Source organism: Anopheles stephensi, chromosome 2, assembly GCF_013141755.1.
Source record: "Anopheles stephensi strain Indian chromosome 2, UCI_ANSTEP_V1.0, whole genome shotgun sequence".
In the NCBI taxonomy this organism is placed as follows: Eukaryota; Metazoa; Arthropoda; class Insecta; order Diptera; family Culicidae; genus Anopheles; species Anopheles stephensi.
The window spans coordinates 26436190-26451307 of record NC_050202.1 but is presented as its reverse complement, the minus strand read 5'-3'; the positions used below and the strand labels follow the sequence as shown (position 1 = coordinate 26451307).

The following is a 15118-nucleotide window of genomic DNA, read 5'->3' as shown; positions in this document are numbered from 1 at the left end:
CACACACACATCACATGCCGAGGTACCTGCTGTTGGAAGTAATTTTTTTTGGCCTGCGACTTGGTTTCACAATTCTTTCGTGTGCTGTGGTGAAATCGTAAACTTTCATCAACGTCACACACATTTCTCCTTTGTGACCAAAAACTGTGTCTCCAGCAAGCCATTCCGCCGGCGCCGGGTTAGTTAGTGGACGGTCAAGATGGGCGATAAATCACCGCCACACACCACCGACACACCGGTTGACAGTGTTGAAGCCGAACATTTAGAGCAACGTGTCCCGGGGCTGGGCTGGTGTGTTCTATCGCGCGTGATCTCGCGCGTCTCTGCGCTGTATGATCTACTTCTCCGCTGATGAAACGCTCCACTTGGCAATGATGAAGAGATTAATGTGCGCCCGAAGCCCTTTCGGAGAGGAGACAAAAAATAAACGGTTGCTCTTCTCATAATGTCACAAGGTGATAGAATTTTAACCATTTAAACGCTTTATTGCACTACTTTAGAGGTGACACAATGGTGTGAGCCGTTCCATTTTCCAGCCGAACGAAACATGTGATACCCGCGGAACGGAAGTTCAGTTCTCATTCGTGTAGGAAAAAGTCGAATCCTAAATGGTGTCGCTTAATCCGAGTAATAGGCTTGTTACGAGCTCCACTATCGCTTTTAATTAACCTCAAGCAAATGGATGTTGGACGTTGGGTACCAAGTTTTTCTTTCAATAGAGGACGTCAAAGGAAGGATTTGAAAGGCTTGCTTTTGGTGCGATAAATGTTGTTTTTTTCTCTCAAATCGTATAGACGTAGCAGCAGACAGTCAGTCAGAGTGTGACGCAAAAGATGATGCCTCAAGTCGTGGTACGGTGTGAATGAAGAATTGTTAGAGGGTGCTGTGTGTTCCATTGTGTATGTGCTCGTTCCTGATTGTGTTGGGTCATTGTCAAAAGTCCAAAGTCAAAAGGCCCTCCATTCAAGTGTGTGGTACTGGGGCAAAGACACTTTGAGTGCCATTTGATATGGTTATGTTTGGACAGTATTTGGACGCAGGCGCAGACATCTTTAAAATATTCTTTTCTTCACGAGAGCTTGAAGTTGGTTGGAGTTGAATCATCACCAACAGTAAACCGTATAATCGGTTTTATTTTTGGTATCACTTTCTGAAGCGGATCTCAAAGCGCTGATATGAATCTTTCTTCTGTTACTGCAAAATCATGTCTAGAAGCCGACCGAAAATCGACCAGGCTTATTTACCTCCTCGCGAGCCATCCACCAATCCTGCAGTTCGATAAGAACTGCCTACGCGCTCTTTACACCCCGATGCCGATTGCGCGCGTATCGAAGGCAATAAATTTCTCAAATCTCCAGCAATAGAACACAACCTCCCCTGGTTGGAATGATCGCGGTTGATAAAAGCGTCAAAACACACGTTAGGCTTGGGAATGTGTTTGCTGTCAAGCGCACGAGGTGGGCTTGCAGCGATGATTACACGAACAACACCTCCCTCAATTGAAGGTTACTTGCAATTTTAACCCACCATATACCTGGCCGCGGCACTTGATTCCTTGTCCAGGTTTAGGTGTCGAACAATGGTTATAAGATAAGAAATAGGAGGTGTTGGGCTGATGGGATGTGTGGGGTCGGGAAGCCTCAGTCAAGAGCGGGCGCGCAAAGTTCAAGTAATCCGCGATGCTCGATAGCGCAGCATTCCGCGACGACGTAAACAGAAAATGTGCAATAAGCCGCCGCCACCGCTGCCACCACCAGTCGTCGTCGTCATTTGCAGGCTCTGTGGTCAAAGGTTCTGAGCCTATTGCGGTGGTGACGTAGGGTGGCATTCCCCGTCACCGGAGACACCTGTGTGTGGGGCCCACGGTCTGCTATCTTTACAGCGTACCAGTTCCCGTTCTTATCAGTTTCGCTTTTCTCACCGGCACCGGAGAGATGCTTTTGATCGAGTGTCCTCACGTTAATGGCTTCAGCAACTAATCCTTCTTCCTCTTTCTTCCCTTTCACAGTTCGACGAGTACACCAAGTCGCTCAACCTGGACCCACACTGTCCCAGCTTTCGGCTAGTCACCGACGGACAGCTCCCACTCCGGCAGTGTCTCCATCCCGAAGCGAGTGCCAAAGACATCGACCTGCCACAGTACTACTGGCGGTTTTGTGACCTGCGGAAGGAGTTTGTGCGCTTCCGGGCCGGCGATCTGTCCCGTGCGCTGGTCCCGATTGCCGAGGCCCAGAAGCTCGCGTCCATGCCAAGTCTGCCGCCGACTCCGGGCTCGGTTGCTGAAATTATTAAAGGTAATTTGAGGGTTTAATCCTTCGCTGAACATTACAATTTATTTTTATTTTGAGGTGTTGAGCCTGAGTATGACATAAGCGTGTTACGGCGGTGGTCTATATACAACCAACAAGAATGATACAAACAACAGAAACACGATTAAATGGGTGATTACGATAAGAGCACCGGTAATTGGACGTTTCCTTACTCTGCTGAGTATGGCGTTTCTTGGTGTGGCTTGCCGTGCTCGGCTACAGAATTGTTGCAGCATTTTACTGACAACATAATGGATATTAACAGACGCATAATAATTTGAGGACACACAAAAAAGGACACATTGAGATTCGTTTGGGATGTCAAAGCTTCTCCAAACATCGACGATTTCGACGATTTTCTTCTTCTCGTCTAAGGCCTCTTATACTGTTGAGCATGAGAAGCTGATTTGTTGGATCGCGGCTTGTATGTGAATAGAGCGCCATTTGATAAGATTAACGGTGCAATGTGTTTTAAACCTCCAAGCAGCTTATCTTGATGATATCGCTGATGTGTGTGAGGCTTATGCTCCGTGAGTCACATACGAACACCACGAATGACTTTGATATTTTTGAACCACGAAACTAGTTACAATTTCGGTATTACATGCGCCTGTATACGAAACAGCTATTAAAGATTAGTACCCGAGCGCACACCTTTTGCGTTTGCGTTAAGACACCTGAAGCCCTTTGCACGCGATTCGATCTGAAGCCGCACACAGGCAAGAAAAAGAGTAACAGGTGAGAGGTTTTTGCGCGCCATAATTTATTTGTCTATAAATAAGGATTGGTTTTTGTAAATGTATTTCAATCGAATGGAAAAACAGGTACGATTGTTGTTTCGTTTTTTTTTTGTAGTTGATGCTTCGCATTTGTTCACTTGCCTGCCCTGGTGCGCTCTTTCATACAATTGTCACTAAAAAATGGAAGAAAGCCATTTTGGCATCTGTCAAAAGTGACATCCAATCGACAAGTGCTTTTTGCGTTCCCCGGGAGCGATACGGCCGGTGGGGAAAAACCTCGCGGAAATTTGATTGATGGACTTCTCTCGTATGCTGAGTGACCGAGCTGAACCGACGCAAGTAATTTGCTTGCTTGCCAGCCACCCAAATGCCATTGGCCTCATTTGCGTATGGTCGTCACCGTACCTCGAACCTGATGGATTTAAAAATCTTTTTATCGCAATTGTTGTACAGAAGGGCAACGGATGCAAAAAAAAGTACTTTAATTGGATTCGTTCGATTTCCACAAAAATGTTTGTGTGTCCTTCGATCAGTGTTTTGTACCGGTTTGCTTTAATGAATGTTTTACGTATTAGAAAATGTCTCAGCAGAAACAAAAACTGTGTAAAAGCACATTGAAAAATCATCGTGCACACGTCACACGAAGAGTCCTCTTATCGACGAGGATACGTGCGATCAGCATTAGATAATGTTCTTCTTCCTGGTACAGCTTAATGGTGCTGCTAGAGCATCAAAGCACAAGGGCATACAGGAGAGTTCCAACTACAAAAAAGGATATTAGCTTCCTTCAAGTACAGAGCAAAAACAACGGACGGCATTAACAACCTGTGTTCAACCGTTGATGATTTACTGTTCCACACACTTCATGGCGCGAAACAAGAGGCATCGCATCTAGACACGACGTCGTTCCAAGGAGTCAACGTGACGGAGGACACGATCGAGAGTATGTGAAACAAATGATCGTTTTTTCTTCACCAACTGTCCAGAACCTGTAGTTGACATTGTTGACGTGTGTGATCGTGTGTTATTGCAGCGCAGGGGAGGTAGTGGAGCCGATGCTGATTCGCTGTTGATGATTACCTTGATGTGCTTGTTGGTGTTGTTTGGCTGGCGATGCAAAAAAAACAGATTGTCGTCCATTAATATTCGCTACCATAACCACCAAATCAGAGACACCGGTTAGATACGTTTGATGGTTGGAATAGCGGCGACTGTACTTGCCCAACTGTTTGTCATTAAATGGTGCAGTTAATTGTATGCTATACGACGTATGATACGGTTCGCTTTGTACTTGCTCCGTTACGCTTCTTTATATCCGGACAAATGTATAGACAGAATCAAATTTTTATTTTTTTTATATTGTATTTTAAGAAAGTTCAGTTTGATTGAAGAAAGACGTTTTAGATTGCATTTTGTATCGTTGAATTCGTTTAAATCCTGAAATCCGTATTCAAAACTGCTTCTTATTTGCTCGCAGCTCACACGCATATCATGTTCACAAGCAGTAGTTTCAGTACCCACCGCTTCATGGCATAATGGCGCTAGTGTGACGTTAATGCACAGTGGACGGCTTGCAGTTTGTAAATCCGTTATCAGCTACATGATTTATTTAAGATTCTCATAATGATGAAGTTATGTGCAAACTATTCCACCAAAAAGTTACGACTGTGTTGAAATAAGTTTCTTATTTATTTATTATGTCCAACAATTTTATTTGAATCGTTACATTTATAATTAACAGCCTCATTTAAATTTAATTTAAAATCTACCCTTGCGCACGTGGATTGTACTATCGCTCACTTAACTATTTCTGTAAAAATTAATTAGCTTACAAGCTATACAAGTAACTTTAAGCGAAACACAGCACAGTTGAACGCAAATGATTTAAATATTCCACATGGTGATCTCTTCTTTCACGCCGCGTACCTCATCATGTCCAGAGCGTTGAGGTTAGTGAGCGTTGCACTCAATGTTTACAATTATGTTGCACCAACACTATTGCATCAATGTGTGCGACCTGCTTATGGTGGAGATGTGCAAGCATTCTTAATGCATTTCTTACCCTCCGTCTAGGGGATAGACGGTCGGTCGGTCGGTAAAATGGGCTAAACAAACGTGCGGATTGTGTTGTTGGTGCGGCCGGCCGGCCTTGGTGTAATGTGTCCAGCGCACAGCTGACCGAGTGCATGAGCGTAAGCGAGATGCGATAGAAGGTGCGGCGAGCCGAGGTTGTGGCACGCATTACCATCATCGGGTGACACTCGAAGTGCATTCGGTCGAGCATGGGGGCGCTCAATGTGCACTCGATTAAGGAGCGATTAAAGAAGATTGTAACATACTTTAGTCTAACCCTCGATATGGTGCGACGATTAGAAGCGGATCAGTATGGTGCAATTATTTATTTTTGAAGCAATTTATTCTATTCAAATCTAGAACCAGCAACAAAAGAGACATTTATACTCAGTAATTTGTTAAGCGATATTTCAATTTTAAGTTATCTAACTTCGTAAGGGTTAACGCAGGCCCAATCACGTCAAACCTAAACCAAGCCGAGCCGGATCATTTCCTATTGGTATCACATTTGTCTCGCGCGCCTTCTTTAGGGCGAGCCCCCATTTCCAACCAGATCGTCTTACCCGGCGTGGTTAATCCATTGCCATCGCGAGCAATGCAACAAGTGTCTGTGCTCTGTTTCTTTTCCTTCACTTCTTTCTCATCTTTCGTCCGGAGTCATTTCAACAGACCTCTCGAGACATTAAAACACGGCGGCGGTGGGATGGGACGGGGTCTGTGTTTTCCTTTCTGTTTTTCCTCCCGCCGGCAATTATGCGCCGTTTTTGGTGTGGGTACGGTACGGGACACAGGCCAGGCACCGCAAAAACAGAGCTAATGTAACTGCTGCCAACGGGTGGATCAATTTGTCAATGTGCGCGATGCAAAACGAACGAAAGTTGGTCGCAATGTGAAATTGTGGTGCCGACAGGTAGAGAGACAGGTAGGTTGCTGGCGACGAGGCGCATTGGACAGGTTTAATGTGCTCTCCGTATATGAACGGCGCCGTAATGCAATCATGCGCACCTGTTTGGACGTGTGTGAGTGCGTTTTTTTTTCTCTCTCTGTGGGCACACGCTAAACACCCCGATTGGGAGCATAATTTTCTAGCGACATATTGTCAAGCCTTGTACGCGACAGGTCGATCGGTGGAACAAGTTTTATGAGGATCGTTCTGTGTGGATGCAATTACACGCTGTCTCAGATGTCGTTGTGACGGGTTAAAGGTTCATTAGTTGCAGGTTAACATCTTATGGGCGAATGTTCAATCTTAATCTGTAACATCGCAGGCATTAATTTATCATTTTGATTTCGTTTCAGACCTAGAACTGCAAGCCTGTCAAGACAATAATGAGTTCTACGTGAAAGAAGCACGCGACATGGTGACGATCGTGAAACATCTGATCACTCTAGGTAAGAATGAGCCCTATTAGGATATTGCTATAAGATAAATAAGCCATTGGGAGTTTTACTAATAATGTATTTGTAATTCTTTTTTTGATTTTAATTTTAGGACACAAATTTGAAGCGAATGAAATAATAAACCTAAATCTGGAGCCTGGCATATGGTGAGTGCATTAATTCATCTAGCAGATAGAATTTTCCAAGAGTGCGCTACTTGCTCTTCGCAACCAGAGAAACACAGACTCAGATTTCTGTGCCTGTCTGAAGACCTGCCGCCGGTCCTATCGCTTATCAATCGATTCGAGTGGGCGACGCCGATGTGTTAAAGCGGCTTTGACCTTTGAATGCGTTTCGATGCGATGCGAGCGGGAGTAGTAGTAATGCTGTCTCAACGGCAAATATTTGCTTAATTCGCTTCAAAGATGCATCAACTAGCGATTTCACTAAAATGGACACCCGAGAAGAAGGATGAGAGGTTGTGCGCCTTGAATTTTTAAGTATGTTTGATGTGTTTTAGTTGATACATAAGATAGTGAACACTTGAGCGATCGATGTTCACGGTGGTGCCATTGAATCTGAAGCAGTAGTATGTACTGATGTACGGAAAAGGTACAACGCATCTTCACAAACATAAACCGGCCATCGTAAAGTAATGGAATTCATAGCGCCATTACAACTACTGATAGACGATTGTATCGCTACAGGCCTGACGCTCGTATATTCCACGATTTATGATAGCTATACATGTTTGAGAAATTTGAAGAAAATGTTTAAAACAAACGGGGTTGAATGTTTCCCGTTGCAAAGGCGATTTTTTGCACTAAACGATGTGCAGACATTTTCATTAGTGTTAGCAAGTTGGCGTTCTGTTTCCACATTAACCGCACAAAACACACGCTTCGCGAAGCGGCAAAACCTTATCCCGAGGGGTGATGTTTAATCCGGGTAATGTTCAACCTCTTTCCTTCCTTCCCCGACCGGGTGCCACATTGTAGTAGATTAAGGAAAAACTAGAAGTAGTGAAAATAGTGTGCAGATGGAGAAGGGAAAATTAATTGACCCATAAATGTTAATTTTATGCGCGCGTCTTTTTGGCAGAAATGATACTATTTGCCTGTTATTTGTGCCGTTTTGCTCGCTGGAGCCATAGAATGATAAACTGCTGCTGCGTACATAATGTGGTGAATGTACGGGAGTGTAGCGGATATAGTTGGATACAGCTTTTAAGCATCTCAGGCGTGCTAAACATCGGGAGTTAATTTCATTTATCTTGTATCGCAAGATATGGTGCCCGCTAGTCTAGCCGGCTATCGTTGGCAAGCGTCCGTCCCGTGGGACTAGTATAAAGGCACAAGAAAATCCGCTGATTAAGTCATAAATATGCAAAAATTCGGCAAACTGCGCGTACCGAGAGGTGTGGAGAGAGATAGAGAGGTAGCGAGGATGGGATGAAGGATAGCGCACCGTACTTTCCGGATGCTATGTCAGACATTTTATTGAATTGCGAACGAGATTGTGGCTATGTGTGGCTGTCACTGTGTGATACTCACGCGCTCTCTTTGGGGCAGAATGGGCAGCTTTTACGATTATTCAGGTTGTGAAAGATTAGGGAGGCTAAAGATTAGCGTGTGCAGGCAACCGTGCAGCTAATATGCCTATGGCCCGCAGAGCTCCACAAACGAACGCGCCTGGTGTAAATGGTGGAAATGGATTTCTAAGAGTCGTTAATCGTTTCCGACATGGTGTAGAACAAATTGCAGTGATGAGCTTTACCTGGGCCGCGTTTGGGCTGCCTATTTGGAGGGCCATTATCCACAATCGGGAGGCTCATCAAACGGAAAAAAGGGGGAAGAGACAAAACAGAGCAGAGAGATGTGGGGTGGAGGGTTTGTTGCGGTTGGAAAATTTGAATCGCTCGCCATTAAAGGGGGAAACGTTCCAGATTTGTCACCATCATTCGATACAGTGCTATAATTATAGCTACTGCTTATAAAATATGCTTACAGTGGGCAATATTTGTATGATTAGTAACGACGCCCTTTCGGGACTTGAAACCGTAACCTATCAGGGCCTTAGCAAATGCAACTCCAACATGCATTATGCAACGCGATAATTGAGCACAAAGCTGCAACGAAGGGAAAACACGGTAGGATTAGCAAGCAAAATCTACCGTTCCAGGGGGTACAGATGTGTAACAGCAAGTCAAATGTTATCTTCTGACCTTCAGGTGGCGATGACGGTTCCGTTGCAGAACCGAAACTCCCGCCCTGTATCCTTATCGCGATAATCTATTTAAAGCGTAATCGTTTCGGATCCAGTAGCTATGATAAATTGTAATTTATTGCTCGAAATTCGTGTTGTGCAAGTGTTGGACTGCTTTCGTATATTATGCCAAAGAAACCTTGCAAGGCTCCATGCTCTAATAGAAGAGTATATGGTGTTCAGTCTAGGTTTAATCTTCTCCCGTGAAGATCAAGCCTTTTCGATGTCGTCCAGATCATGTTTCCTTGAGATCTCTCTTCCAGCGCGTCTGAGTGTTGAGTGATTTTCCTCCAACCGAGGGGTAGAATGTCACCAGCTAACGAGCCGATCGAATGGTAGATGGCTGAAGGCTCCCTGTCGGAAAAACTCTACCAACACCACTCTCATTTAGTCGATCCGGATCTCCGTGTAGTGTGGTGTGCTCTGTGTGTGCAGAGAGTGTGAGAGAGAGAGAGAGCGAGCAATTCGATCGGAAATTATTCAAAGTGACGGCTAACACCCTTCGGCCATATTACATCCCCGTCTCCGCTCCTCCTGCCAACCTCAGACACACTGCTGCTGCTGCTACGGAGTCATGGGACATACGGCGACGACCCTGTTCTCTCATCACCATGGAACACGCTGGTGGTTTGCGTGCCGTTCGTTTGGTCCATAGCCGTTTGAAGTACTTGTCGTTGGAAATGATACGGCTCTCAGTACATCGTTGAATGCGCGATAGGGCGAACCGCGACAGAGTGTGTACCATTAGAGCGTCCGTTGTGCACGTACACCGGAGTTCCATTCGCGGTTACAAACAACATCGCAGTCGCTCGCTAGAATCGGTACCAGCCGTTCGGTTTTTGTGCAGGATTCATCGTGCACTGGTCATCCTGTTGTGCGTCGCCTTCTATTATTGCGTCGAGAACATAGGTTTGTTGTTGATTCCTTTCGCTTGTTTTCGCGGCAGTCATTAGCGGTATAGGCCACGACAAAATAAAAACCCCATGAGAGTAGTGAGTGTTGACAGTAGCTGGTGTCCGGTGGGAATGGTTGTGGAGTATAGTGCGTTCGTGTACGTGACTCGATGCTGAAGTTACGGTTGAGCTGAGATCGATCGTATCGTCTCAGACCACTCGGTGTCGAAAAAGGGCCGGGAATGAATATATTGTCACCTCATTTGTTCGGTGTCATTTTCGCGCGGCTTCGTTTTCTTTGTGGTGGAACGTTTTGAGACTGCTGGGATTTTCCGCATGTTGACGACGCTCTGCTCCAAACCGCGCGATTTGATGCCTCCCGGCCGGTAACTTGATGTAACAGAAACTTCCATAACTTCGGTTTATTGACTTCGGGAGCCGTGGTCACAGACCGCGGCCGTTCATATCGTGCGCGGTTTTTAATGAGTTGTGTGTGAGTGTGTTTTTTTTTGTGGTGCAAACGTGCTTCTGAACCAACCCACCCCTGGCCGAGTAATAACGCTAAGCATTGAAGGTGTCATCAAAGGTGTCCTATGAATGTGTGCACGTTGCAATAAGTGCACCGATCTGATGTTCGGAAGCAAACCAGTAGTTCAGTGCACTTTGAAGATCGCTTGTGTGTGGGCCTGGAACGAACCTTGCAGGCATCACCACAAGGATTCAGATCTGAGATGTGAATAAGTAATCCAGAATAAAGGTGAGAGGTGTCTGTTGGCTTATTGAAAGATCAGAATTATGGTCAAAAGGGTCAGCTTTCGGGGTTTTGTGAAGTAGCCGCACCCAACCGACCCCCGCGTCCCCGATGGGGCTCTTATCGACGTGGCATAATAACCCAAACGCAAAGAGCGCAGTGTAAGCAATCTGCTAACGCCACTTGCTGCGAACGTGGTGTGGTGCAGTTGGTGCCGTGTTTCTTCGCTCGAGTGTGTCGTTCGCTAAGGGGAAGGGAAAGTGCCGCGAGGGTTGAAGCATGACTTCTTGCTTTTCCGATGTGTGTGCTGCTCGCTTCCCAGTGGCGGCAGCTGATTAGCTTCCGCCGATCGGTGGTATTAATCGAATTACACATGTGATAGAGATACGCGCGTGAGAGAGGGATAGAGCGTGTGTGTGGTTGTTGTACACAACGCCACAAACATATTTTCTGCCCGGCTGATGATAGTGGCCGCCGTGGCCCAGAGGTACCCGGATCGGGAACATCGGGTGAAGAAGTTTGCGTTCGGTGTACGCCTGAGAATATGGATTCAACCTTCTAACGCTTGTTACATACATTTTAGGGGTTCTAATCTGCTATTATAAATAGTGTGTGTATGTGCGCCTCTGTGCGTGTGTGTTGTGATAAGAGATCGAAGCAGCCGACCGCAATCAATCAGACGTGTGAGAGTTTCAGTAGTGTGTGTGTGTGTGCGTAGATGTAATCAGAGATCCTGATCCTAAAGAAGAAAAGGTGCCAAGAAGTTCTAACAAGTCTGCGGCTGCGGCTTGCCCAGCGCCAGTGGTCTCTGGTCTAAGAGCATTACACCTGCAGCAGTAGCAGCAGTACCAGCCCGCGTTATCGAACACTGCGTGCGGCGGATTACACGGGGCATCGATAGGATTTCACCAATACCAGTATTAGCGCTTTATTGGTGAGAGCCATAAAGCCTCTGTGGTGATAAGCCAAGTCGAAAGGAGGGGGTAAGCAATTCTTGTCGGAGTGATGATGGAAGTTGGACACGGTTCGGTATGACCTTCCGCTGCTGGAAAATTGCACCTGAATGACAGTTCTTGGTACCCTCAGTGTGCTCGTCTTTGGATTCTCTCTGAATGAGTCGTCCAAATAGTCGTACCGGCTCGTGGATTAATTGCCTCGGGGAAACCAGATAGACACAAAGATTAGCAAGCAACAAGGTGACCCGGGGAAGTACTATTAATTATACCAGCACTCTACTGCTGCCACAGACACCATCACACCATCAGCTGTGTGAATGAAGAATCAATTTTCTATCCGTTTGCTTGTGATCAAACTGACGTACTCTTCTGCTTGTCTTGGGTTGAAGCTGCGCTGAGTCGTGCGGTCGATGTGGCCGATGAGCAATTAGTCACGGCTTGCAGTACATCGTGATGGCTTGTGCACTAGTTCGTGTGCTGGTATGTTCCACTGGAGAAGATATTGGCACACAAAAAGTACATTTTTTACATGGACTTTGGAAAATAGACGAGAGGACTTACTTATATTAGAAATAGTAATAGTATTTACATGCTCCAACAGCTACTGAGCTGATCAATCATTTCGCCCAAGTTTTTATGACCCGAACCGTCGTCGCCCAGTTATAAAGTGGTGACATATACGACAATGTCGTGGTCTGCCAGGAGCCTTTCTAACCATTAGTTCCAGCATCGTTAAAACTGGCAGTTAATGCTTGTGGGCCCCGCCACTTTACCACTGTGACTGGGGTTGCTAAGCCCCGTAAAGGCTGATAAAAACATACAATGTGTGCTGTTAGTGTTGTGCTCTGTGACCTGTTCGTGCTTTTCAGGCTCTTTCTCGTACCGCAACAAATACTGCGTGGAGCTGTATGTTCACATGCAGTCGGATGGCAGTCAGTGAGACGATTCTCTACCCTTGCTCTGGTAGAGAGACTTTTGGACAAAATTAATCATTGCATGTCGTTTTTAGTTTGCTAAAAAAGTACAAAAACATACATTGCACAGTAGTAAGTCCGTGAAATGGTGATGGCGCTCTCGCACACGATCTGCCATGTAGATGAAAATCATAGACCGGAAGGCGCAGCCATACTAACGACCGCATTTAAAAAGCATATCGATACCACAAATCGCTAATTTGGCTGTGGTTTTGTCTGTTGCACACCACGGGGAGCAGCGGGGAGATTTGTTTACATTTCACTGCCCCTGTTTTCCGTTACGATGGTTCGATGGCGACAAGTTCGACAACAACGCACCGATTGCATGACACACTCGCTGAAGCCCTGGTATGGCAGAATATCTAGGTTGCGATCATGATCATGTTGTTGTGTCGTGTGATGTAGATGTGCGTATGGCTTCAGCACTAAGGGTGGGATTGGAGATGTTGTTGCTAGTGGGAAAGCAGCACTAGCACACGATGTTGAAGAGAATCTGTTCAAACAAACGTACGTACCGGGTTTGTTACACTGATTGAAGGTCTATTTTTTGCCTTGTGAAGTGGAAGGAGTTTTAAGATATGAAATAGTTTTGGAACCCTGTGGAAGCCCACCTGAAAGTAAATATAGGTGTCCATACTAAGGTAGCTATAATTATCATGGCATCTTTAGCACCTAACCTTCCATAATATGGGATGTATATGGGATGAAATTTTAAATGGATACTAAGGCATATTTTTAGCATCGCAGTAGAGGAGTTACAGATTATCTAGTACGATAACATGATAAAGAAATAATCATTACGCCGTTTTATTGCGTTGTACTTATTTTGTTTTCCTTTCCTTCTCGCCCAACAGCTCGATCGACGACGAAATCGATGGAACGTGTATAGTGCGTGCACGTGGACTGCCCTGGCAGAGCAGCGATCAGGATATTGCCAAGTTCTTCCGTGGATTGAATGTGGCAAAGTAAGTACCCACATACCGTGGTCACATATCGAAACGTTTGTGTGTGCGTGAGGCCAACCAAAAATAGAAAATACACTAAGACTTGCTATAAAATTGATCAAGTCAGCGAAATTTCTTACCTACCCTCTCCCAACCGTTCGGCATGTTCAACACACTGTTTTTTGTGTTGTTGAAATCAGGCTGCCACTATAACTGGTGGCGGCCAGCGCCAGCAAATGAAATGCCCAACTGGTGTAGAGTCGGCTGGCGTCGGATCCTTGTTGTGTTGTGTACGATCGCGAAGAAAAACAATTGATAAATCTATGACCTATTCGACTTTGGGCTCACGATCGGGCGGATCCGACCGATCGTGTCGCCGCTTCCGAGTGTGTTTGGTCGCTTGGAAAATGGCTGATTATAATTGTGCCGCTTTGTGATAGTAGTTGGAAAGTTAGCTGACTTAGTAACGACGTGTTTCCGGAAAGGTTAAAAACAAAAGAGAAGAACTGGAACATGGAAGCTTCGTATAAGTCTTTGTAATGCATGCTTCTCACTAAAACGCGATCGTTTTTGTTCTGCACCATGGCCGATGACTAAGACTTTTGTGTCTATTACGGAAAACTAAACCCACGTCTCTTTATTATTGTTTCCAGGGGTGGTGTAGCACTTTGTTTATCGCCACAGGGACGCCGTAACGGCGAAGCATTGGTACGGTTTGTGTCACAGGAACATCGCGATATGGCGCTCAAACGACACAAGCATCACATCGGCAATCGATACATCGAGGTAGGTGTCTTCTACGCGATCAAAATCGAGTCACTAGGGTGCTATAACACAATACCCCATCTGCTTTTAGGTGTATCGAGCCAACGGGGAAGACTTCCTGGCCGTGGCTGGTGGTGCATCAAACGAAGCGCAAGCCTTCCTGTCGAAGGGCGCCCAGGTAATCATCCGGATGCGAGGATTACCGTACGATTGCACTGCAAAGCAGGTGGTAAGTAGCTGCAAATACAATCCTTCCAAATGGATGCTATAATGAAAGTACCTCCTTTACTTCCCCTTCCGCTCTATAGCTTGATTTCTTCGCAAACGGCGAAAACAGCTGCAACGTGCTGGATGGTGCCGATGGCATACTGTTCGTGAAGAAACCGGACGGCCGGGCAACGGGCGATGCGTTCGTACTCTTCGAGCAGGACACGGACGCGTCGAAAGCACTGTCGAAGCATCGGGAATCGATCGGGCAGCGCTACATTGAGCTGTTCCGCTCGACAACGGCAGAAGTGCAGCAGGTTTGTAGTTGGACAAGGGATTTAACAATTTGAATATCAAACAATTTTTAAAAAATGTAACGTCAAAAAAATGTTTCATTTATGCTATCGTATTAATCTTTCGGAAACAAAAACACAAGAATCGGTAAGATAGAATGATGGAAAGCTGGTTTTTAAGCTTAGTTGGGATTTTTATTTTTAATCGCTGCGAATACGTTTGTGCTATGAAGATTTTAATCGCATCGTACCACTTTAATACGAACGCAGGTTTTGAACCGGTCGATGGATCCGAAGACCTACGAGCCACCGCAACCACCGCTGATTGCACAGTTACCGCAGGTCCAGATGCAACTATTACCCCAGCACGTCATCACTAGCGGAATCGAGAAGAACTGTATCCGGTTACGAGGGCTTCCGTATGAGGCGAAGGTGGAACATATACTACACTTCCTGGACGACTTTGCCAATCACATCGTCTACCAGGGCGTGCATTTGGTGTACAACGCTCAGGTAAGTTGTGGAGATTCCTTCATGTGCTGCCGAACCTTATTGTTTTCGTGTGTTG

At 45.7% G+C, this 15118-nt stretch overlaps 1 protein-coding gene across 2 annotated transcripts in view; it reads left to right on the top strand.

Annotated features, from left to right (window-relative positions):
* LOC118505947 (RNA-binding protein fusilli-like) overlaps positions 1–15118 on the top strand; it is a 73796-nt gene that overhangs the window by 53305 nt on the left and 5373 nt on the right. For both annotated transcript variants that reach the window (XM_036042471.1, XM_036042472.1), the window contains 8 exons: positions 2009–2294; positions 6422–6514; positions 6615–6669; positions 13196–13306; positions 13939–14071; positions 14142–14279; positions 14359–14574; positions 14821–15063. In XM_036042471.1, coding sequence (XP_035898364.1) covers positions 2009–2294; positions 6422–6514; positions 6615–6669; positions 13196–13306; positions 13939–14071; positions 14142–14279; positions 14359–14574; positions 14821–15063 — 1275 coding nt within the window. The remainder of the gene's footprint in view (positions 1–2008; positions 2295–6421; positions 6515–6614; positions 6670–13195; positions 13307–13938; positions 14072–14141; positions 14280–14358; positions 14575–14820; positions 15064–15118) is intronic.